The sequence below is a fragment of the Mesoplodon bidens genome (assembly GCF_964165515.1).
Source record: "Mesoplodon bidens genome assembly, chromosome: 3".
In the NCBI taxonomy this organism is placed as follows: domain Eukaryota; kingdom Metazoa; phylum Chordata; class Mammalia; order Artiodactyla; family Ziphiidae; genus Mesoplodon; species Mesoplodon bidens.
In genome coordinates, this window is record NC_138178.1 from 177515631 (window position 1) to 177539208 (window position 23578).

Below are 23578 nucleotides of genomic sequence, written 5' to 3' on the forward strand. Positions count from 1 at the left end.
CAAAACGGAAACCTGTAGTGAGTCCCTGAGCCCCTGCTGTCCCACTTGGTCTGGACTGGTTCCCTTGGGCTGCTGCACAGCGGCCATCCTGGGGCTTCTCCAGTTTCTCGGCTTAGAGTCAAGGTTTTATGGGCCCCTTGTCTTCTTCCTCTTTCGTGCTTTTTTATTTAAAAAAATTTTATTTATTTTATTTATTTATTTTTGGTTGCGTTGGGTCTTTGTTGCTGCACGTGGGCTTTTTCTAGTTGCAGCATGCGGGGGCTACTCTTTGTTGCGGTGCATGGGCTTCTCATTGCAGTGGCTTCTCTTGCTGTGGAGCATGGGCTCTAGGCGTGCAGGCTTCAGTAGTTGTGGCATGTGGGCTCAGTAGCTGTGGCTCGCGGGCTCTAGAGTGCAGGCTCAGTAGTTGTGGCACATGGGCTTAGTTGCTCCACGACATGTGGGATCTTCCCGGACCAGGGCTCGAACCCGTGTCCCCTGCATTGGCAGGCAGATTCTTAACCACTGCACCACCAGGGAAGCCCTTAAGTTAGCTTTCTGATGCAAAGTGTCCTTTTAGGTTAATGGTTGTAATTTAGCTTTATTGGAGAAATGTAGTTTCTCGCTTGATAAAGCAATTGAAGAGAAATTTAAAAGTTGGCATCTCTGAGCATTCTTTAAACTGTAATAATTTGAATTACACTGGAGATCAAATCGAAGTATTCAGTTAAAGTTTTGAAAATTATTAAAACAGAAGACAAGCCTGGAATTGTAAAAGTATTTCATTTCAGTTATTATTATCATCATCACTTTGTCTGTTTTAATGGTTTCTCTTGCTCTGTAGGTAGTTCTGATGTCAGCCACCATCAGCTGTAAAGAGTTTGCAGATTACTTTGCTGTTCCTGTTCAGAACAAGATGAACCCTGCTTATATTTTTGAAGTGGAAGGAAAGCCCTATGCAGTTGAGGAGTATTATCTTAATGATTTGGAGCACATTCATCATAGCAGGGTATGTTGGAATGCATTGTTTCTTTTACAGTGAATGTACTTTTGTATTTGATCAAACCTGCATTTATTAGCTACGATTGCAAGGCTCTTTTGGAGCTTAAAATTGGAGCAGAGAGATGGTGTGGGATGGGACTGGAGAAGAATAAGAGGAAGGAAACTCCGGGGTTTGTTGTCATAAACTGTGAGCATCATGAGCACTCACATTGTATATCCCGGTGAAAATTATTCAAACTGGTTTTATACTTTATTGATGTTGAAGAATAAAATGTCAGCTTTTGGTCAGCTACAGAATTGTAGATTCAGCTGAGGGTAGAAGGTAATTTTATTTCTGTTAAATTAAATTTTCTAATGTAAGTTGTATTGCTCTAAACTGAAGGAAGATTGCATTGTGGGAACAGTGTGTGATAATATATTCTTATGAAAAGTTGCAGTTGATTTACAGTTGTTTTCACGTGGCTAATACATTTATAGGATTTGAAGATGGAAGAGTGTGTGCAGGTATAAAATATCTCCTTCCTGCTCCTGTCCTTTGTCTGCCCAGTTCCCCCACTAAATTATTGTCATTAATTTCTCTGGATCTTTCCATATTTCCGAGCAAATATGGATGTATTGTTTCTCCTTTTTACAGAGTGATAGCATTCTATGTGCATCTTGTTTTTTTTTTCACTTACCTTTTCACATTTTTTACATGTCATATAGTTTCTTCATTCCCTTTTTAGAGCTACATAACATTCTTTTATGTGAATATAAATATAAAGATTATTCTCTTTTTTAAATTGAAGTATGGTTGATTTACAATGTTGTGTTAGTTTCTGGTGTACAGCAAAGTGATTTGGTTATATATATTGTGTGTGTGTATATATTCTTTTTCATATTCTTTTCCATTATGGTTTATTACAGGGTATTGAATATAGTTCCCTGTGCTATACAGTAGGACCTTAACTGTTTATGTATTTTATATGTAGTCGTTGGTATCTGCTAATCCCAAACTCCTAATTTATCTCTCCCCCACCCCTTTTCCCCTTTGGTAACCAGAAGTTTGTTTTCTATGTCTCTGAGTCTTTTTGCAAATAAGTTCATTTGTATCATATTTTAGATTCCACACGTAAGAGATATAATATGGTATTTGTCTTTCTCTGTCTGACTTACTTCACTTAGTATGATAATCTCTAGGTTCATCCATGTTGCTGCAAATGGCATTATTTCATTCTTTTCTATGGCTGAGTATTATTCCATTGTATATATGTACCGTATCTTTATCCATTCATCTGTCGATGGACATTTAGGTTGCTCTATGCCTTGGCTATTGTGAATAGTGCTGCTATGAACGTTGGGGTGCATGTAGTAAAGATTATTCTTTATTTAACTAATCTCCAGTGTTTCTTATCTTTTCTTATTAAAAACAGTGCTAGGGCTTCCCTGGTGGCGCAGTGGTTGGGAGTCTGCCTGCTAATGCAGGGGACACGGGTTCGAGCCCTGGTCTGGGAAGATCCCACATGCCGCAGAGCGACTGGGCCTGTGAGCCACAACTACTGAGCCTGCGCGTCTGGAGCCTGTGCTCTGCAACAAGAGAGGCCACGACAGTGAGAGGCCCGCGCACCGCGATGAAGAGTGGCCCCCACTTGCCACAACTAGAGAAAGCCCTTGCACAGAAACAAAGACCCAACACAGCCAAAAATAAGTAAATAAATAAATTAATTTAAAAACAAACAAACAAAAAAAACCAGTGCTATGTGCATGTGAAGGTATATCTCGTAGGCCAGGGTTTCTTAGCCTCAGCATAGTTGATATTTTGGGCCAGGTAATTCTGTATGGCGGGGGCTGTCCTGTGCATTGTAGGATGCTTGATATTTAATAGCTCTGCTGGCCTTGACCCACCAGATGCAGGTAGGGCTCCTTCCCATCCCCACCCCCCTGTGACAACCTAAAATGTTTCTGGACACCCCTGGGATGGGAGTAAAACACCTCTTTCGAGTACCCCTGTGTAGGTTGTGCCTTCCTGGAAGTGGGTCAGAGGATGTGTGCATTTGGAATTTTGATGGACGTTGCCGAATTGCTCTGTATAAGAGTTTGACTTTTATTAAAAACATCTGTAGGGACTTCCCTGGCGGTCCAGTGGTTAAGACTCTGGGCTCCCAATGTAGGGGACATGGGTTTGATCCCTGGTTGGGGAACTAAGATCCCGCGTGCCGCGCAGCTCGGCCAAAAAAAAAAAGAAATCTGTAATGTTAAAGTAAACAGTCTCTACTACAATGAGTTGGCTGACTAGGGTTCACCTCATTAGAAGATGTATTTTGTCAAATCTAATTATGTCAGAGGGAGGCCAGTGATGGCCATTAGAATGTAGCACTTCTTTTTTTTTCTCCCAGCTTTTAATTTTTTTTAAAAAATTAATTGATTAGTTTATTTATTTTTGGCTACATTGGGTCTGTGTTGCTGCACGTGGGCTTTAGCTGCGGCGAGCGGGGCTACTCTCCGTTGTGGTGCGCGGGCTTCTCTTGTTGCAAAGCACGGGCTCTAGGCGCGTGGGCTTCGGTAGTTGTGGCACACAGGCTCAGTAGTTGTGGCTCGTGGGCTCTAGAGCGCAGGTTCAGTAGTTGTGGTGCACGGGCTTAGTTGCCCCGTGGCATGTGGGATCTTCCCAGACCAGTGCTTAAACCCGTGTCCCCTGCATTGGCAGGCGGGTTCTTAACCACTGCGCCACCAGGGAGGTCCTCTCCCAGCTTTTAAAATGACAGTATTTCAAAACAGAAAAGTTGAAAGAAATTTTGTAGCGAACACCCATGTGTCCATCACCTAGAGTCTACAGTTCATTTACTTTGTAGCACTTCAAAAAAAACCCAAACCTGTCAGAACTAAGAAACTAACACTGCTACATTACTATTAGCTGAACTTGAGCTTGTTTGGATTTCACTGGCTTTCCCTAATGTTCTTCTTCTGCTCTAGGATCCCACATTGTGTTTAGCTGTCATGTCTCCGTAGGTTCCCCTGGGCCGTGACAGTTTCTCAGACTTCTCTTATTTTTGATGACCTTGATGAGTTTTAGGAGAACCGGCCAGGTATTTTGTAGGATGCCCCACTACTGGAATTTTTCTGGTGTTTCCTCATGACTAGACCGGGGCTATGAGTTTGGGGGAGAAGACCACCGGGTGAAGTCAGCAGCACGGCTCATCGCTGGTGACGTGGCCTTGGTCTCCTGGCCCCGGTGGTGTTTACCAGGCTTCTCCCTTGTAATGCTACTCTGCCCTCCTTTTCTTTTTCCATATATATGTGTATATATATATATATATATATTAGGTTAGTTTGTTTGTTTATGGTCTGTCACGGGAGAGGGCCCATATTTATAACAGTTAACCATTGTGCCTTGTCGGACCCATTTTGGAATATGAGAGTAATAATGCTTTACTAGTCTTTTCACCTGGCCAATGTCTGATTGACTTCTGTTGATGTGTATTGTGTGTTTGATTCCTTGTGGATGTGCTGAGGAGTGGGGTCTGGCCTGGGCACGTGCCCTGAGCCCGTGTGGGCCCTGGCAGCAGATGGGTGCATCGTGTTCACCTGCTAGAGGACACCTGGCCCCAGCGCTGTTTACCGTATGTCCTGATCGGTGTCACTTAGGGTTTCAATGAACCGATACTCAAGATTTAACTCTGTATTAATTTTAAGCCTTACAGAAAAGGTGCTTTATGTAGATTCTATTATAATTTTTGGAGTCAGAGGGCCTTTGTTAAAATCACAGTTTTATTACCGTGATTAGTCGTGCCGTCATGTGGTTACTCAGCACGCTGTCTCGTGTTGCGAGGGAGAAGGTCCTCCTCCTCCAGAGCAGCGGCCTCTCCACCCAGTGGTTGTCTCATCCCTTCCCACCTCTTAGGGACCTCGTCTGTTTCACTGCCCTCCTCTCCGTGTCTTTCCTAGCATCTTGTCCACAGTTAAACAGCACTGAGTCTCTTTCATCTTAAAAGACACCCACGTTAGGTGCGCTGTTTCTCATAGCTTTTGCTAGACTTTGAACTCCCAGTGCCCACTTCTCTACCCTCCCCCCACTCACTGCCGCCTCTCAGCCAAGACTGCACCCCCCAGTGTCACTAGTAACCGCCTCGTGAAGTCCAGAGCAGTCGGCCCTACACCCCCTGAGCTGTCTCTAATATTTGACACTGTTGGCCACTTTGATTTTCTTGAAACTCACCCTTCCCTTGGGTCCCATGATGCCCTCCTGGTCTTTCTGTTACCAACTCTGGCTGTTACTTTCCGTGTCCTTTGAAGAGCCCTTTTCATGCTTCATTTTCAACTTTTTTTTTAATTGCCAAAAAACCCTCACAAAACCAGCCCATAGGAAAGGACATAAAATGTAATCGTGCACTGGGATAAATTGTGGCCACCCGTGATCTGCAGCCTGGTCCAGCAGCAGAGCGTGGCCCACTCCCCAGGCCTCCTCGTGGGTTCTTTTTGGAGCACGCTCCACCACCCTAGAGCATCACTGTTCTATAATTCTGCTTGGTTTTGCTGTAATCCATTTGAAGGGGATTTGGGAGGATGCTGTGGGATGGGTTGCTTCCCGGACAGGCTGGTTGGCCTGGGCGAGGCCGACTGGGATGGAGGCAGACAGGCAGGGCTCCAGGGCCTCAGCTTGGAACAGAAACGTCATGGTCAGCTGAACACTGGGCTCCGGTGGGTGGGCTGACTGGAGCCACCCTGGCCCCGCCTGTGTGAATAGCAGCATAGCAGCGCTTCCCTCCACAATCCTGCTCCTGCCTGAGCACGCCCTCTGCAGTGCACTTCACTCCACTGCCTGCCCACACCGTGCTCTCCGGGAATGTGGAGGCTTGTCTGTCGTGCCTCCTCCTGGTTTCCTCTCTGCAAACAGAAGGGGATGGGTTCAACAAGTGGATGGGTGGGCTGTGACTAGTGTATGTCCTTTGTCACCTGTGTCAAGGCTGGCCTGGAGAAAGCAGGGCTATGTTTGGTATCTTAGCAGGGAGTTCAAAAAATATTCTCTAGGCTTGGATTCTAGAACTCAGTGAAATCACTTGTGAACTGATGTCATGCTTTTCCTACAGATTGTTTGTAGGAAAACAATTCTAGATGGGTTTGGATCTACTGTTGGAGTTTGTGAAAAGTATACCTTTTCTTCTATTTCTTTTTTGTCTGGTTGTGTTATGGTAAATACTGGTTATTGTTTGGGTAAAGTCGAAAATTATTTAAAGGTTGAACGTCAAGAATGCTTATTCAAAATTATTGATTAAATAAGAGTCAATTTGTCATACTTATATTAGTAGAATTTTAATTTTAATGAAACATGGATTATTTGAATACTAGCTGACTTAATTTAAGTAAAAATTGGAAAAGGAGTTTCTCCTGAAGTCTTCTAATCTGTTCTTCACAAAATCAAATGTTGTGTTTTTCATACAGTACTTGATAAGTAAAATTATTATTATTATTATTATTTTTTTTTTTGCGGTATGCGGGCCTCTCACTGTTGTGGCCTCTCCCGCTGCGGAGCACAGGCTCCGGACGCGCAGGCTCAGCGGCCACGGCTCACGGGCCCAGCCGCTCCGCGGCATATGGGATCCTCCCAGACCAGGGCACGAACCCGTATCCCCTGCATCGGCAGGCGGACTCTCAACCACTGCGCCACCAGGGAGGCCCAGTAAAATTATTAAATAAACAAAAAAGCTGTCTTATTCTTGGTGAAAAAACTCAGTATGGCTATAAAGTAGATTTTATGGCAACAATGACATAACCTAATGCTGGATATTCTGGAGAGATACGCAGTGATGGCCTTGGTCCTATGAACACTCGCAGCTCAGACTGGTAATTCTGACCTCACCAGGGAGTCTGTGGATGTGGCTGAACCCCAGTGTTCCAGAGAAGCACCTGAAGGGCAAGTTTAAAGGAACTGGGCTCCATGTGGCTTTGTTTGAATACACAATTAAAAGTAGTCTAGGAACCCCCTCAAAAAGCTTGGTAGCTATAATATGACATGGTTATATTATTACTGTAAATTGGCAGATACAGATGGGCTGTTGCCTTTTCCTGGTACTTGTGATTTTTAGGGCTACTTTCCACCTGATGCTGTTGCAGTCCTCAGGCTCTCTGAGGTCGAGGGCATGAGCTCTGGCTCTAACCAGAAGCTCTTCCTGGCTCCACTGGCATTGGGAGCAACTTTTCCTTTGTTCTCGGAATAGATTTCCCACCAGAGGTCTCACTTCTGTACGTGTGGACCCTGACTCCTCCGTTGCTCCCGCGACATGTGTGCCGTGGGTGTCGGGGCCTTGAGAAGAGCTTGATGCTTAGCAGGCACCGGATACTGGCTGCAAACGATGCCATGTTTATTTGGGGTATTTGTTATGGTGGTAAACTCGCGGGTCACCCATCCGACCCCAGAGTTTCCTTCGTGATCCTGTTTTGGCTTCTCCTCTTCCTCTTTCTAGCTTTCTCCTCACCTCTTGGAGGAGCCAGTGATAACCAAGGACATCTATGAAGTCGCTGTCTCCCTCATTCAGATGTTTGATGGCTTGGACATGAAGGAGAGTGGGTAAGAGATGCTCCACTTGGCAGTGTACTTGAATGTATCTGAGAATTAAGAAATCTTTATTTGTTTTGAAGCTTTTTACTGTTTTTATAATAGTAACTGTAGATACTGTTTCAGTAGTCACTGTATATATTTTAAAATAATGTTAGTATCTTGCAAATTTTTTTACTGGAAACTTCTATTTTAAAGTAGTTAAAATCATGCTAAGAACAGTATAGGACTGACTGTGTTTAAAGCTAGAAACTGCAGCCTGAAGATAGAATAGTTTTTCCATACTCGCAGAAGTCATGTCAGGGCTTCCCTGGTGGTGTGGTGGTTGGGAATCCGCCTGCCAGTGCAGGGGACATGGGTTCGAGCCCTGGTCCAGGAAGATCTCACATGGCGTGGAGCAACTAAGGCTGTGTGCCACAGCTACTGAGCCTGTGCTCTAAAGCCTGCAAGCCACAACTACTGAGCCCATGTGCCACAACTACTGAAGTCCGGGTGCCTAGAGCCCATGCTCCGCAGCAAGAGAAGCCACCGCAATGAGAAGCCTGCGCACCGCAACGAAGAGTAGCCCCCGCTCACTGCAACTAGAGAAAGCCCACGCGCAGCAACGAAGACCCAACACAGGCAAAAATAAATTAATTAATTAATTAAAAAGTAGAAAGATAAAACCAAAAGCTAATAAAAATCTTTAAAAAAAAAAAAAAAAGGGAGTCATGTCAGTCAAGTCACTCACAGTCCTAAGGTAAAACTTAAAGGACCACATTAGGAGAAACTGTTGAAAGCCTTTCTTTGCCTTTGTTTCCATTTACTGTAAAGATATATTCCCGATTCTAAGCAGTCTCCCGTTATAATCCAGACGTTTTTTCATTTAGCTGGCTCTTTGAAACCTAGAACATATTTATTTTCCCTTAAGGACAATTTTAGTTTACAAGTGGTAGTTAGAGTCTTTAATTTTCTAAATATTGTACCATATTAAGACTTTTTACTGTGCTCATTTTGCTACAGCTCATAAATACCATTTATATATTGGGACAACAAACAGAATATAGATTCCACCTCCTCATAGTAACCAGCACTGGGTTGCTGGGAAAGCTGTTCTCTTATAGGCCCTAGACACACACAGACATGGTATTTCTCTTCTTTCAGTTGTTAGTTGTGTAACATAAACATACAGAAAGTGTCAAGGTATTCATTGTCTTACACTCCTGGTGAACAGTACCTTACAGTGAGGTGGCTGTATTCTGTGCCTTCAGAATAGTTTTCCTGCCAGACATTTCACTTCTGTGTGTTTGGATTCTGCCTCCCCCGTCTCTCCAGTGCCGGCGTCTGGGCTGTGCCAGGACCTCCACGTGTCGGGGGCTTGGGTAGTGCTTGACACGTGAGTTGGAAAATCCAAGTTACGTGCAGCTCTGTTTTCAAGCTCCCACAGTTTTTTTGTTTTTTTAAATATGATCAGTGTGTTTAGCTTTGCTCAGATATATATCATTTTATTCATCATTGTTTCATTTTAGACTTTCCTTTTTTTACTTTTTCTAATTAAGTAACTTTATTGAGGTATAATTTACATATATTAAATGCACTCATTTTTAATTGTCTTTCAATATTTTATGATATTTTCCCATAATATTCTGGCTTCTCTTATTATGGTGAGAGGTTACCTTTTGGTTCAGCTGTTCCTTGTAGGTAAATCTGCCTTTGCCTGGTTAGCTTTCAGCCTCCTTCCTTGTCTTTGTCCTGTGGTTTGACTGCTGTGAATAGGTGTGGCGGTCTTTTCATTGATCTTGCTTGAGGCTCAGTGGACTCAGGGAGTCTGAATGGTGGTGGCTTGGGTGCTGCCCAGCAACCTTTCAGCCAGTAGTATCCACTGATGCTCTCGCCTGAGCCATTGGTACATTAGTGAAGTTCTGATTTTATCACTTGTCCTTATTATTCTCTGAGATTGTTCTATAAAGAGGACTTTTCCTTTTATTACCCTGCCTCTTTTCTCCTTATCTCTCTCTCTTCATGTCACAGTGGACTCGTGGATTTTTTTTTCCTTTTAAATAGATTTTATTTTTTAGAGCAGTTTTAGGTTCAAGGCAAAACTGAGCAGAAAGTACAAATAGTTCCTGTATACCCCCTCTCCTGCAGATGCACAGCCTCCCTGCCTATCAAGTCTCCTGCCAGAGTAGCACATTGGTTACAATTGACACATCATTATCGCTCAGAGACTATAGTTCAGGGTTCACTCTTAACCCTGAAGATTCCTAGAAATCCTCTGTGCTTGACCTGTTCATCCCTTCCTCCTCCATAACCTCTGGCAATCACTGACCTTTTACTGTCTCCATGGTTTTGCCTTTTCCAGAATGTCGTAGAGTTGGGATTGTACATATTGCAGCTTTCAGATTGGCTTCTTTCACTTAGAAATAAGCAGTTAAAGTTCCTCCATGTCTTTTCAGGGCTTTTTAGTGCTGAGTCATATTTCATCATCTGGATGTACCGCAGTCTGTTTACCTGTTCACCTACTGAAGGACATCTTGGTTGCTTTCAAGTTTTGGCAATTGTGAATAAATCCACTATAAACATCCAAGTGCAGGTTTTTGTGTGGATGTAAGTTTTCATTTCATTTGAGTAAATACCAATGAGTGCGTTTGTTAGATCATATGGTAAGAGTATGTTTCGTTTTGTAAGAAACTGTGAAATGGTGCTCCAAAGTGGCTGCACCGGTTTGCAGTCCCACCAGCAATGAACAAGAGTGCCTGTTGCTCCACACCCTCACCAGCATTTGCTGCTGTCAGTGTTCTCACAGCTCTAATAGGTATGCAACGGTATCTTGTTTTAATTTGCATCTCCCTGATGACATATGTTGTGGAGCATCTTTTCATAGGTTTATTTGACATCTGTGTGTCTTATTTGGTGATGTGTTTTTTCAGGGCTTTTGCCCATTTTTACTTGGACTGTTCATATTCTTATTGTTGAGTTCTAAGAGCATTATATATATATTTAGGATAACAGGTCTTTTATCATATATGTGTTTTGCAAATGTTTCCTCTTAGTCTGTGGTTTGTCTTCTCATTCTTGTGAGACTTACGGATTTTATTTATTTAAAGTGTCAAAGTTAATTATAATCAGTTTTATTTTTTTAACAATCAGTTGTCCAAAATTTGGCCAGTGGGAGCCTTTGGTAAATTGGCTCCTGTATTACTTGACATGACTTCCTTAGTTTTGGGGCATTTATTTGCTTTCTGGCACAAGGTGTTCCAAGCCATTCATCTTGTTCTTTCCCTGCACTAGACCAAGAATCATTTCTCCAAGGAACTGATTCTTGTAGTGAGGAATGTTTTTAGAAAATAGGATTTGGATTCTAAGTGTGCTCATTGCTACTGGGGTGTCTGTCATTGCTTCTAAGTCTTTTCAGTGGCTGTAGCTGGAAGTGTATTATTTATTTATTTTATTGAAGTATAGTTGATTTACAATGTTGTGTTAGTTCCAGGTGTACAGCAAAGTGATTCGTGTATATATATATATATATATATATATATATATATATATATATATATATATTTATTTATTTATTTATTTATTTATATTCTTTTTCAGATTCTTCCCCATTATAGGTTATATTCCACTGGAGTAATATCTCATTGTATATATGTACCACATCTTCTTTATCCATTCATCTGTCAGTGGACATTTAGGTTGTTTCCATGTCTTGGCTATTTGAATAGTCTGCTATGAACATAGGGATGCATGTATCTTTTTTTTTGCGTTATGCAGGCCTCTCAGTGCTGTGGCCTCTCCCGTTGTGGAGCACAGGCTCCGGACACGCAGGCTCAGCGGCCATGGCTCACGGGCCCAGCTGCTCCGTGGCACGTGGGATCTTCCCGGACTGGGGCACGAACCCGTGTCCCCTGCATCGGCAGGCGGACTCTCAACCACTGCACCACCAGGGAAGCCCCTCATGTATCTTTTTGAATTATAGTTTTGTTCAGATATATGCCCAGGAGTGGGATTGCTCTATCATATGGTAATTCTATTTTTAGTTATTGAAGGAACCTCCATACTGTTCTCTATAGTGGCTGCATCAACTTACATTCCCATTAACAGTGTAGGAGGGTTCCCTTTTCTCCACACCCTCTCCAGCATTTGTTATTTGTAGACTTTTTAATGATTGCCATTCTGACCGGTGTGAGGTGGTACCTCATTGTAGTTTTGACTTGCATTTCTCTAATAATTAGCAATGTTGAACATTTTTTCATGTGCCTGTTGCCCATCTGTATGTCTTCTTTGGAAAAATGTCTATTTGGAAATGTCTCTTTCTGCCTATTTTTTGTTTTTTTGGTAATTTTTTTAACTGTCATACATGAAATGATATTTCAACTCAAATTTAATATTGTTCTTTTCTTAGCTTTTCTTTTATATGTTTGTTACTGAACCAAACTTGGGTCTGCTCACCCATGTGCAGTAAAGCCAATCCACTGACACTGGTTGTGGTGAAGAAAAGTGCAGGGTTTATTGCAGGCGCCAAGCAAGGAGTCCAGGCAGCTAATGCTCAAAAAGCCCAAACTCCTTGAAAGCCTTTAAAGGCTTTTAAAGACAGGTTTTTAAAGACAGGGTGAGGGAGAGTTGTGGGGTGCCTGATCAGCTCGTGGACGCTCATCTGACTGGTTGTTGATGAGGTAATAGGGAGTCAACATCCTCAGCCTTCTGGTTCCAACTGGTCGGGGGTCTACAGGCTTGTGGTCACCCATGCAGTTAACTTCTTCCACCTGGTGGGGGTTTCAGTATCTGCAAAACAGCTCAAAGGATGTGGCTCAGAATAGTACCTGTTTCCCTTGAGGAGGAACTAAAGGTCCTTGACTTTGTTTAATGGCTAAACTATTATTATTTTGTCTTGCTTGACTGTTTTCCTTTGTTTCTGCATTTTCTCACTTCTCTGATTAAAAATTTGCTCTTTGGAACTCTCAGAAGGCCTAGGAGGCTAAAGTTTTTCTACAAATAAGAGGCAGGTGGAGGACATGGTGTGTGGGAGGGGTGGTTTCTGTCCTGGGAAGGCCCCATAGGGTCCTGCTTGATTACATTTTTCGTGCTTTTTTTTTTTTTACATCTTTATTGGAGTATAATTGCTTCACAATGGTGTGTTAGTTTCTGCTTTATAACAAAGTGAATCAGTTATACATATACATATGTTCCCATATCTCTTCCCTCTTGCGTCTCCCTCCCTCCCACCCTCCCTATCCACCCCTCCAGGCAGTCACAAAGCACCGAGCTGATCTCCCTGTGCTATGCAGCTGCTTCCCACTAGCTATCTACCTTACGTTTCGTAGTGTATATATGTCCATGCCACTCTCTCACTTTGTCACAGCTTACCCTTCCCCCTCCCCATATCCTCAAGTCCATTCTCTAGTAGGTCTGTGTCTTTATTCCTGTCTTACCCCTAGGTTCTTCATGACATTTTTTTTCTTAAATTCCATATATATGTGTTAGCATATGGTATTTGTCTTTCTCTTTCTGACTTACTTCAGTCTGTATGACAGACTCTAGGTCTATCCACCTCATTACAAATAGCTCAATTTCGTTTCTTTTCATGGTTGAATAATATTCCATTGTATATATGTGCCACATCTTCTTTATCCATTCATCCGATGATGGACACTTAGGTTGTTTCCATCTCCGGGCTATTGTAAATAGAGCTGCAATGAACATTTTGGTACATGACTCTTTTTGAATTATGGTTTTCTCAGGGTATATGCCCAGTAGTGGGATTGCTGGGTCATATGGTAGTTCTATTTGTAGTTTTTTAAGGAACCTCCATACTGTTCTCCATAGTGGCTGTACCAATTCACATTCCCACCAGCAGTGCAAGAGTGTTCCCTTTTCTCCACACCCTCTCCAGCATTTATTGTTTCTAGATTTTTTGATGATGGCCATTCTGACTGGTGTGAGATGATACCTCATTGTAGTTTTGATTTACATTTCTCTAATGATTAATGATGTTGAGCATTCTTTCATGTGTTTGTTGGCAGTCTGTATATCTTCTGTGGAGAAATGCCTATTTAGGTCTTCTGCCCATTTTTGGATTGGGTTGTGTTTTTTTGTTACTGAGCTTCATGAGCTGCTTATAAATTTTGGAGATTAATCCTTTGTCAGTTGCTTCATTTGCAAATATTTTCTCCCATTCTGAGGGTTGTCTTTTGGTCTTGTTTATGGTTTCCTTTGCTGTGCAAAAGCTTTGAAGTTTCATTAGGTCCCATTTGTTTATCTTTGTTTTTATTTCCATTTCTCTAGGAGGTGGGTCCAAAAGGATCTTGCTGTGATTTATGTCATAGAGTGTTCTGCCTATGTTTTCCTCTAAGAGTTTGATAGTTTCTGGCCTTACATTTAGGTCTTTAATCCATTTTGAGCTTATTTTTATGTATGGTGTTAGGGAGTGATCTAATCTCATACTTTTACATGTACCTGTCCAGTTTTCCCAGCACCACTTATTGAAGAGACTGTCCTTTCTCCACTGTACATTCCTGCCTCCTTTATCAAAGACAAGGTGACCATATGTGCGTGGGTTTATCTCTGGACTTTCTATCCTGTTCCATTGATCTGTCTTTCTGTTTTTGTGCCAGTACCATACTGTCTTGATTACTGTAGCTTTGTAGTATAGTCTGAAGTCAGGGAGCCTGATTCCTCCAGCTCCGTTTTTCGTTCTCAAGATTGCTTTGGCTATTCAGGGTCTTTTGTGTTTCCATACAAATTGTGAAATTTTTTGTTCTAGTTCTGTGAAAAATGCCAGTGGTAGTTTGATAGGGATTGCATTGAATCTGTAGATTGCCTTGGGTAGTAGAGTCATTTTCACAATGTTGATTCTTCCAATCCAAGAACATGGTATATCTCTCCATCTATTTGTATCAGCTTTAATTTCTTTCATCAGTGTCTTATAATTTTCTGCATACAGGTCTTTTATCTCCTTAGGTAGGTTTATTCCTAGATATTTTATTCTTTTTGTTGCAGTGGTAAATGGGAGTGTTCTCTTGATTTCACTTTCAGATTTTTCATCATTAGTGTATAGGAATGCCAGAGATTTCTGTGCATTAATTTTGTATCCTGCTACTTTACCAAAACTTTCCCTCTGCTATATTTTGGAAGAGTTTGAGAAGGATGGGTGTTAGCTCTTCTCTAGATGTTCGATAGAATTCACCTGTGAAGCCATCTGGTCCTGTGCTTTTGTTTGTTGGAAGTTTTTTTTTTTTTTGCAGTACACGGGCCTCTCACTGTTGTGGCCTCTCCCGTTGCGGAGCACAGGCTCCAGACGCGCAGGCTCAGCGGCCATGGCTCACGGGCCAAGCTGCTCCGCGGCATGTGGGATCTTCCTGGACCAGCGCACGAACCCGTGTCCCCTGCATCGGCAGGCAGACTCTCAACCACTGCGCCACCAGGGAAGCCCTCTTGGAAGATTTTTAATCACAGTTTCAATTTCAGTGCTTGTGATTGGTCTGTTTATATTTTCTATTTCTTCCTGGTTCAGTCTCAGAAGTTTGTGCTTTTCTAAGAATTTGTCCATTTCTTCTAGGTTGTCCATTTTATTGGCATATAGGTGCTTGTAGTAATCTCTCATCGTGATCCTTTGTATTTCTGCAGTGTCATTGTTACTTCTCCTTTTTCATTTCTAATTCTGTTGATTTGAGTCTTCTCTTTTTTTTTCTTCATGAGTCTGGCTAATGGTTAATCAATTTTGTTTATCTTCTCAAAGAACCAGCTTTTAGTTTTATTGATCTTTGCTATTGTTTCCTTCATTTCTTTCTCATTTATTTCTGAGCTGATCTTTATGATTTCTTTCCTTCTGCTAACTTTGGGGGTTTTTTTGTTCTTGTTTGTCTAATTGCTTTAGGTGTAAGGTTGGGTTGTTTATTTGAGATGTTTCTTGTTTCTTGAGGTCGGATTGTATTGCTGTAAACTTCCCTCTTAGAACTGCTTTTGCTGCGTCCCATAGGTTTTGGGTTGTCGTGGTTTCATTGTCATTTGTTTCTAGGTATTTTTTAATTTCCTCTTTGATTTCTTCAGTGATCTCTTGGTAATTTAGTAATGTATTGTGCAGCCTCCATGTGTTTGTATTTTTTATAGTTTTTTCCTGTAATTGATATCTAGTCTCATAGCATTGTGGTCGGAAAAGATACTTGATATGATTTCCATTTTCTTAAATTTACCAAGGCTTGATTTGTGACCCAAGATATGATCTATCCTGGAGAATGTTTGATGAGCACTTGAGAAGAAAGTGTATTCTGTTGTTTTGGGATGGAATGTCCTATAAATATCAATTAAGTCCATCTTGTCTAATGTGTCATTTAAAGCTTGTGTTTCCTTATTCATTTCATTTTGTATGATCTGTCCATTGGTGAAAGAGGGGTGTTAAAGTCCCATACTGTTACAGTGTTACTGTTGATTTCCCCTTTTATGGCTCTTAGCATTTGCCTTATGTTTTGAGCTGCTCCTATGTTGGGTGCATAAATATTTACAATTGTTATATCTTCTTGGATTGATCCGTTGATCATTATGTAGTGCCCTTCTTTGTCTCTTGTAATAGTCTTTATTTTGAAGTCTATTTTGTCTGACATGATGCTACTCCAGCTTTCTTTTGATTTCCATTTGCATGGAATATCTTTTTCCATCCCCTCACTTTCAGTCTGTATGTGTCCCTGGGTCTGAAGTGGGTCTCTTGTAGACAGCCTATATACGGGTCTTGTTTTTGTATCTATTCAGCCAGTCTGTGTCTTTTGGTTGGAGCATTTAGTCCATTTACATTTAAGGTAATTATCGATATGTATGTTCCTATTACCATTTTCTTAATTGTTTTGGGTTTGTTGTTTTAGGTGTTTTCCTTCTCTTGTGTTTCCTGCCTAGAGAAGTTCCTTTAGCATTTGTTGTAAAGCTGGTTTGGTGGTGCTGAATTTTCTTAACTTTTGCTTGTCTGTAAAGATTTTAATTTCTCCATCAAATCTGAATGAGATCCTTGCTGGGTAGAGTAATCTTGGTTGTAGTTTTTTCTCCTTCATCACTTTAAATATGTCCTGCCAGTCCCTTCTGGCTTGCAGAGTTTCTGCTGAAAGATCAGCTGTTAACCTTATGGGGATTCCCTTGTATGTTATTTGTTGCTTTTCCCTTGCTGCTTTTAATATTTTTTCTTTGTATTTAATTTTTGATAGTTTGATTAATATGTGTCTTGGTGTGTTTCTCCTTGGATTTATCCTGTATGGGACTCTGTGCTTCCTGGACTTGATTGACTGTTCCCTTTCCTATGTTAGGGAAGTTTTCAACTATAATCTCTTCAAATATTTTCATAGACCCTTTCTTTTTGTCTTCTTCTTCTGGGACCCCTGTAATTTGAATGTTGGTGCGTTTAATGTTGTCCCAGAGGTCTCTGAGACTGTCCTCAGTTCTTTTCATTCTTTTCTCTTTATTCTGCTCTGCAGTAGTTATTTCCACTGTTTTATCTTCCAAGTCACTTACCTGTTCTTCTGCCTCAGTTATTCTGCTATTGATTCCTTCTAGAGAATTTTTAATTTCACTTATTTTGTTGTTCATCATTGTTTGCTCTTTAGTTCTTCTGTGTCCTTGCTAAACGTTTCTTGTATTTTCTCCATCCTGTTTTCAAGATTTTGGATCATCTTTACTATCATTACTCTGAATTCTTTTTCAGGTGGACTGTCTATTTCCTCTTCATTTGTTAGGTCAGGTGGGTTTTTACCTTGCTCCTTCATCTGCTGCATAGTTCTCCGTCTTCTCATTTTGTTTAACTTACTGTGTTGGGGGTCTCTTTTTCTCAGGCTGCAGGTTCGTAGTTCCCATTGTTTTTGGTGTCTGCCCCCAGTGGGTGAGGTTGCTTCAGTGGCTTGTGTAGGCTTCCTGGTGGAGGGGACTGGTGCCTGTGTTCTGGTGGGTTGGGCTGGATCTTGTCTTCCTCGTGGGCAGGGCTGCATCCGGTGGTGTTTTGGGGGGTGGGTCTGTGAACTTAGTATGATTTTAGGCAGCCTCTCTGCTAATGGGTGCGGTTGTATTCCTGTCTTGCTAGTTGTTTGGCATGGGGTGTCCAGTACTGGAGCTTGCTGGCCATTGGGTGGAGCTGGGTCTTAGCGTTGAGATGGAGATCTCTGGGAGAGCCCTCGCCGATTGATATTACCTGGGGCCGGGAGGTCTCTGGTGGACCTGTGTCCTGAACTCAGCTCTCCCACCTCAGAGGCTCAGGCTTGACATCAGGCCAGAGTACCAAGACCCTGTCAGCCACACGGCTGAGATGAAAAGGGAGAAAAAAGGAAAGAAAAAAAAATTTTAATTATTAAAATAAAAAAATAATAATTAAAAAAAGAAAAAGGAGAGCAACCAAACCAGTAAACAAACCCACCAATGATAACAAGTGCTAAAAACTAAACTAAGATCAACATAAAAATCAGAAACAAATCAGTCACAGACAGCAAACCCCAAGTCTACAGTTTCTCCCTAGTCCACTGTCTCAGTTTTGGGACGATTCGTTGTCTATTCAGGTATTCCACAGATGCAGGGTACATCAAGTTGATTGTGGAGATTTAATCCACTGCACCTCAGGCTGCTGGGAGAGATTTCCCTTTCTCTTCTTTGTTCGCACAGCTGCTGGGGTTCAACTTTGGATTTGGCCCCGCTTCTGCATGTAGGTCGCCCTCAGGCATCTGTTCCCACCCAGACAGGAGGTGGTTAAGGCAGCGGCTGATTAGGGGACTATTGCTCACTCAGGCCAGGGGGAAGTGAGGGGTAAGGTACTCATAATTGTAATGTGGGGCAGGCCTGCAGTGGCAGAGGCCGCTGTGATGTTGCAACAGCCTGAGGCGCGCCGTGTGTTCTCCCGGGGAAGTTGTCCCTGGATCACGGGACCCTGGCAGTGACGGGCTGTGTAGACTCCCAGGGGGTGGGGGCTGGGGGCTGGGGGGTGGATAGTGACCTGCGCTTTCACACAGGTTTTTGGGTGGCGGCAGCAGCAGCATTAGCGTTTCATGCCTGTTTCTGGGGTCCGAGCTGATAGCCACGGCTCACACCCATCTCTGGAGCTTGCTTAGGCGGTGCCCTGCCTTCTGTGGGTAGACAGGGAAGGAATCCCCTCTCTTGCGCACCCCGAAACAGTGGTCTCTTGCCTCTTAGGCAGGTCCAGACGTTTTCGCAGACTCCCTCCTGGCTAGCTGTGATGCACTAGCCCTCTCAGGCTGTCTTCATGCAGCCAACCCCAGTCCTCTCCCTGGGATCTGACCTCCGAAGCTCGAGCCTCATCTCCCAGCCCCCACCTGCCCCTGGGCGGGTGAACAGACAAGCCTCTCGGGCTGCTGAGTGCTGGTTAGCACGGATCCTCTGTGCAGGGATCTCTCCGCTTTGCCCTCTGCACCCTGTTGCTGTGCTCTCCTCCGTGGCTCCGAAGCTTCCCCCCGCCACGCCCCGTCTCCGCCAGTGAAGCGTCTTCCTAGTGTGTGGAAACTTTTCCTCCTTCACAGCTCCCTCCCAGAGGTGCAGGTCCCGTCCCTCTTCTTTCTTCTGTCTCTGTTTTTCCTTTTTTCTTTTGCCCTACCCAGGTACATGGGGAGTTTCTTGCCTTTTGGGAGGTCTGAGGTCTTCTGCCAGGGTTCAGTAGGTGTTCTGTAGGGGTTGTTCCACGTGTAGATGTATTTCTGATGTGGAAGGAAGGTGATCTACATGTCTTACTCCTCTGCCATCTTGAAGGTCCCCAACAATTGATTTTTGTTTATTGATCTTATATTCTGCAACTTTGTTGAACTCATTTATTAGTTCTAGGAGGATTCCTTAGGGTTTCTGTATATAAGATCATGTCATCTATTGAATAAAGATAGTTTTATTTCTTCTTTTCCAATCTGGATGCCTTGTATTTCTTTTTCTTGCCTAACTGCCCTGGCTAGAACCTCCAGTACATTGTTGAAAAGAAGTGTCAAATGTGGATGCCCTTGTCTTGTTACTGATCATAGGGGGAAAACATCCATCTTTCACCGTTAGGTAATCATGTTTGCTGAGGGCTTTTGTAGATGACCTTCATCAGGTTGAGAAAGTTTACTTCTATTTCTAGTTTGTTGAGTGTTCTTTTTTAATTATTTATTTATTTATTTATTTATTTATTTATTTATTTATTTTGGCTGCATTGGGTCTTTGTTGCTGTGCATGGGCTTTCTCTAGTGGCAGCGAGTGGGGGCTATTCTTCGTTGCAGTGCGCGGGCTTCTCATTGTGTTAGCTTTTCTTGTTGTGGAGCATGGGTTCTGGGCCCACAGGCTTCAGTAGTTGTGGCTCGCGGGCTCTAGAGTGCAGGCTCAGTAGCTGTGGAGCACGGGCTTAGTTCCTCCACAGCATGTGGGGTCTTCCTGAACCAGGGCTCAAACCCGTGTCCCCTGCATTGGCAGGCGGATTCTTAACCACTGAGCCACCAGGGAAGTCCTGCTGAGTGTTTTTTAAATGAAAGCGTGTTAGATTTTGTTAGATGATTTTTGTCTATTGAGATAATCATGTGATTTTTGTCTTTATTTATTTTTTAGATGTTAAATCAACTTTGCATCCCTCGGATAAATCCCACTTGGTCATGGTGTATACTTCTTTCTATATGTTGCTGGATTTGGTTTACTTAGTATTTTGTTGAGGATTTTTACATTCATATTCTTAAGGTATTGGTCTGTAGTTTTCTTATGTCTGTCTGGTTTTGGTATCAGGGTAATACTGGCCTCATAAAATGAGTTGGGAAATGTTCTGTTTTTTTGGAAGAGTTTGTGAAGAATTGGTATTACTTCTTTGACTGTTTTTTGGAATTCAGCTGTGAAGCCATTGGGGTCTGGGCTTTCTTTATGGGTAGTTTTAAAATTACTAATTCAATCTTGTTGTTTGTTATAGATCTATTCAGATTGTCTGTTTTTTTCGTGGGTCAGTGTCAGTAGTTTGTGTCTTTTTAGGACTAGTAGCAATGTCTTCTCTTTCATTTCTGATTGTAGTATATGGACTCTCTCTTTTTCTTTTGGTCAAACTAGGTAGATTTGTCAATTTGTTGATCTTTTCAAAGAGCTAGGTTTTTGTTTTTCTGTTGTTTTTCTTTTTCTATTTCATTGATTTCCACTCTAATCTTTATTTTTTTCTTGGAACAGTCAAGAAACAACAATCCATGCTGTGCCTGGGAACAGTAACTGCAAAGAAAGAGGAGGGGGTGAGAGGGGTAAACTAGTAACTGCAGCTCTGTGGCTCTTTGTCCCCTGTTTGTTCTTGTCACGGTCTTACTGCTGAACTGAAGGGGCTGATTTCCTTGTTTCTTGTCTGTCTCTCTAGCTAGAATGTAAGCTCCAAAGAGTGGGGACCTTGTCTATCTTTCTGCTGTGCCTGCCTGCATGGAGGAGGGCCTGGCACAGGGGAGGGGCTCAAGGGTTTGTGGAGGAACAAAAGTTCTGACTTCACACAACATAAATATGTTGATAGCAGCAGGGAGGCGAGAGGACAGTTTGAGATCTTGGTCTATAAAAGTGCTTTCTAATGATAGTTTGGATTCCTTAGAGTTTAAGTTTTGTTTGTAGTAGGTTTTCTAAATGTTTTGTATTTTGAGGTTCTGGATTACAGTAACTGAATTTCAAAGAAGACTTTTCCGGATAGTGAGTTTTTATGGGAGAAAGTAGTCAAGAGGCTTGGGGTCCCTTGGGTGATCCTGGGGCTTTGGACAGTGTCTCACGTCCTGGGTCCTCTGTGTTTTCTTATGTAAAAGAAGGAATATTATACTCGATGATCTAGATGTAAGAACCTTTTAGGGTCAGGAGCCATAATATGAGGATTCTGGAAAAACAATGGCTACTTAGCCTTGATTAATATTTGTGCACTTCACATTTTAACAGGACCAAGACCTGGTCAGTCACCCCATTTGTGTCAGAGCGGAGCAGTGTGCTGGTGTTTTTGCCAGGTGAGTGTCATTCTTTTGTGATCTAGAATCTGCGCTGGATGGAGACTAGTTTGTGTCTCGCACATATTGTGAAAAATGGTATTTGTTGTGCGGGTTTATTCTTTTTAGACTCTGGGAATGCGAATAATTGTGATTTTAGGTTTGACTTCTTACTATAACTTTTGTGTTGCTAAAAACATAGATAATGAACAGTTTAACTTTTTGAGGGCAGTCTGACCCCCTTCAGAAAAAATTGGCTATGTTAAATTTGCTATTTCATATATATGGTTATAAATGTGAAGTAATTGTCATCAATCTGTATTTAAAGTTTATTTAATAATAATATCATTATTGTAATACCATGAAAATCATCAAGGTAGCCCTTGAGTTCCTTTTTCTTCAGTATTTGACAAAATAATCTCTTAAGATACTTAAAGATTAATTTTTGTTAAATTGTACTTTTTCAAAATGATGATTTTGATTTTTTAATCAAGTGGTGTAGCTTGATGAAACCTTATGACAATAATGCATGTATTTTTTGTTGTTGGAAGGTAATATGTAGAACATATGAGTATTTGTGCTAATTGTGGTGGAGAACAAAAAGCATGAATAAAAGTAACATTTTACTTTGGAATGCAACATGAGAGTTTAAAACTTTGATCATGTTTTGCTTAGGTTGATACGGATTAGTTTTATATCCAGAAAACAAGTATTAGCTGACAGTGGTATGGAGTTGCATTTGTCCCAATAAATATTTGTCAGTGATTGCTGTGTGCATAAGATTGTATCAAGGAAGAAATGACCAAAGTAGAGTCAGGGCAGTACTGTCTTAAGAACACCTGATGTGAAATAAATGCTTTCTAACTGCTAAACATTGCCTGAATAAAATATGTATAAATGATATTTCACAGTTTAGTTTGTTGTTTTTCTTTTATGTGTTTATGTGAGTTCATTTGACAATACATTTATTTCATTAATTGATCTTTTGGGAATGGTTCTGTGTTAGTTTTTTTAGGGCTGCTGTAACAAAGTGCTATAAACCAGAAGGCTTAGAACAAGAGAAATTTATTTTTTCACTCTGCTGGAGACTAGAAGTTCAAAATCAAGGTGTCAGCAGGACCCTGCTCCCTCTGAGGCTCTGGGCAGAATCCTTCCTTGACTCTTCCCAGCTTCTCTTGGCTGTCAGTCTTTGGCCCTCCTGGGCTTGTGGCTGCAGTACTTCTATCTCTGCCTTGATTGTTACATGGCGTTTTCTGTGCGGGTGTCTTCTTACGAGGACACCAGTCCTTTTGGAATAAAGGCCTATTTTTCTCCACTGTGACCTCATCTTAACTAATTATATCTGCAGTCATGCTTTATTTACAAATATGAACCTTATGAAAAAAGTTTAAAAACGTCTCTGTGACCAAAACTTTTTAAATATTATTTTTTGGTTGTAAAATTTTGCATAATCAAAGTAGGACATTTGGAAAACCAGTGGGGGGACTCGAGAGGAATGTAAAATTACTCATCTCATATGGCCAGCACTCACAGGCAGTCATTGCTGTGGAAAGGAAAACATAGAAAGAATATGGTTTTTCTCATATTTTTGAGTTACTGGTAGTCAGTGTCATTAGGCATTTTTCACTTGTAATTCTGATATATTTAGGTGAAGAGGATAAAAGTCAGGTAAAATGAATTGGTCAAAGCCGTATTTATAAAAGGTGTCGTCTTAAGTTAAAGGTTGTTTTTTAGAAATAAATACAAATCTTTTTTTCCCCCTCCACTTTTTTTCTTCCCTAGGTCTGGGTGAAATAAACTATATGCACGAACTTCTCACAAACATGGTTCATAAAAGGTGTGTTTAAAATGATACTGTTGTATTTTTACTTGTAAAGCATTGTATTGTTTCTACCTTAAATAATTTTAATGATCTCAATGAGTAGTTATTCATTTTCATATATATCTACTCTTTATGGATATTTTATTTCATTTACTTCTTTCTTAGGTTACTGGTCTATCCACTCCATTCAAGTGTGAGTTTGGAAGAACAGAATAACGTGTTTTCAAGTCCAGTGCCTGGGTACAGAAAGGTAGGACAGCTGGGAGACCAGTTCTGAGCACTTAGGTACATTTTCCTTAGAGACTGCTAATGAGAAGTGCTGACATTCCAGCTGTTTGTGCGATATGTTCT

The 23578-nt window shown here is 41.7% G+C and overlaps 1 protein-coding gene across 2 annotated transcripts in view; it reads left to right on the forward strand.

Moving 5' to 3' along the window:
* Positions 1–23578, forward strand: part of TDRD9 (tudor domain containing 9) — a gene marked incomplete at its 5' end in the record, with an annotated part of 116256 nt that overhangs the window by 37546 nt on the left and 55132 nt on the right. For both annotated transcript variants that reach the window (XM_081229147.1, XM_081229148.1), the window contains 5 exons: positions 824–988; positions 7422–7525; positions 21362–21426; positions 23188–23242; positions 23393–23477. In XM_081229147.1, coding sequence (XP_081085273.1) covers positions 824–988; positions 7422–7525; positions 21362–21426; positions 23188–23242; positions 23393–23477 — 474 coding nt within the window. The remainder of the gene's footprint in view (positions 1–823; positions 989–7421; positions 7526–21361; positions 21427–23187; positions 23243–23392; positions 23478–23578) is intronic.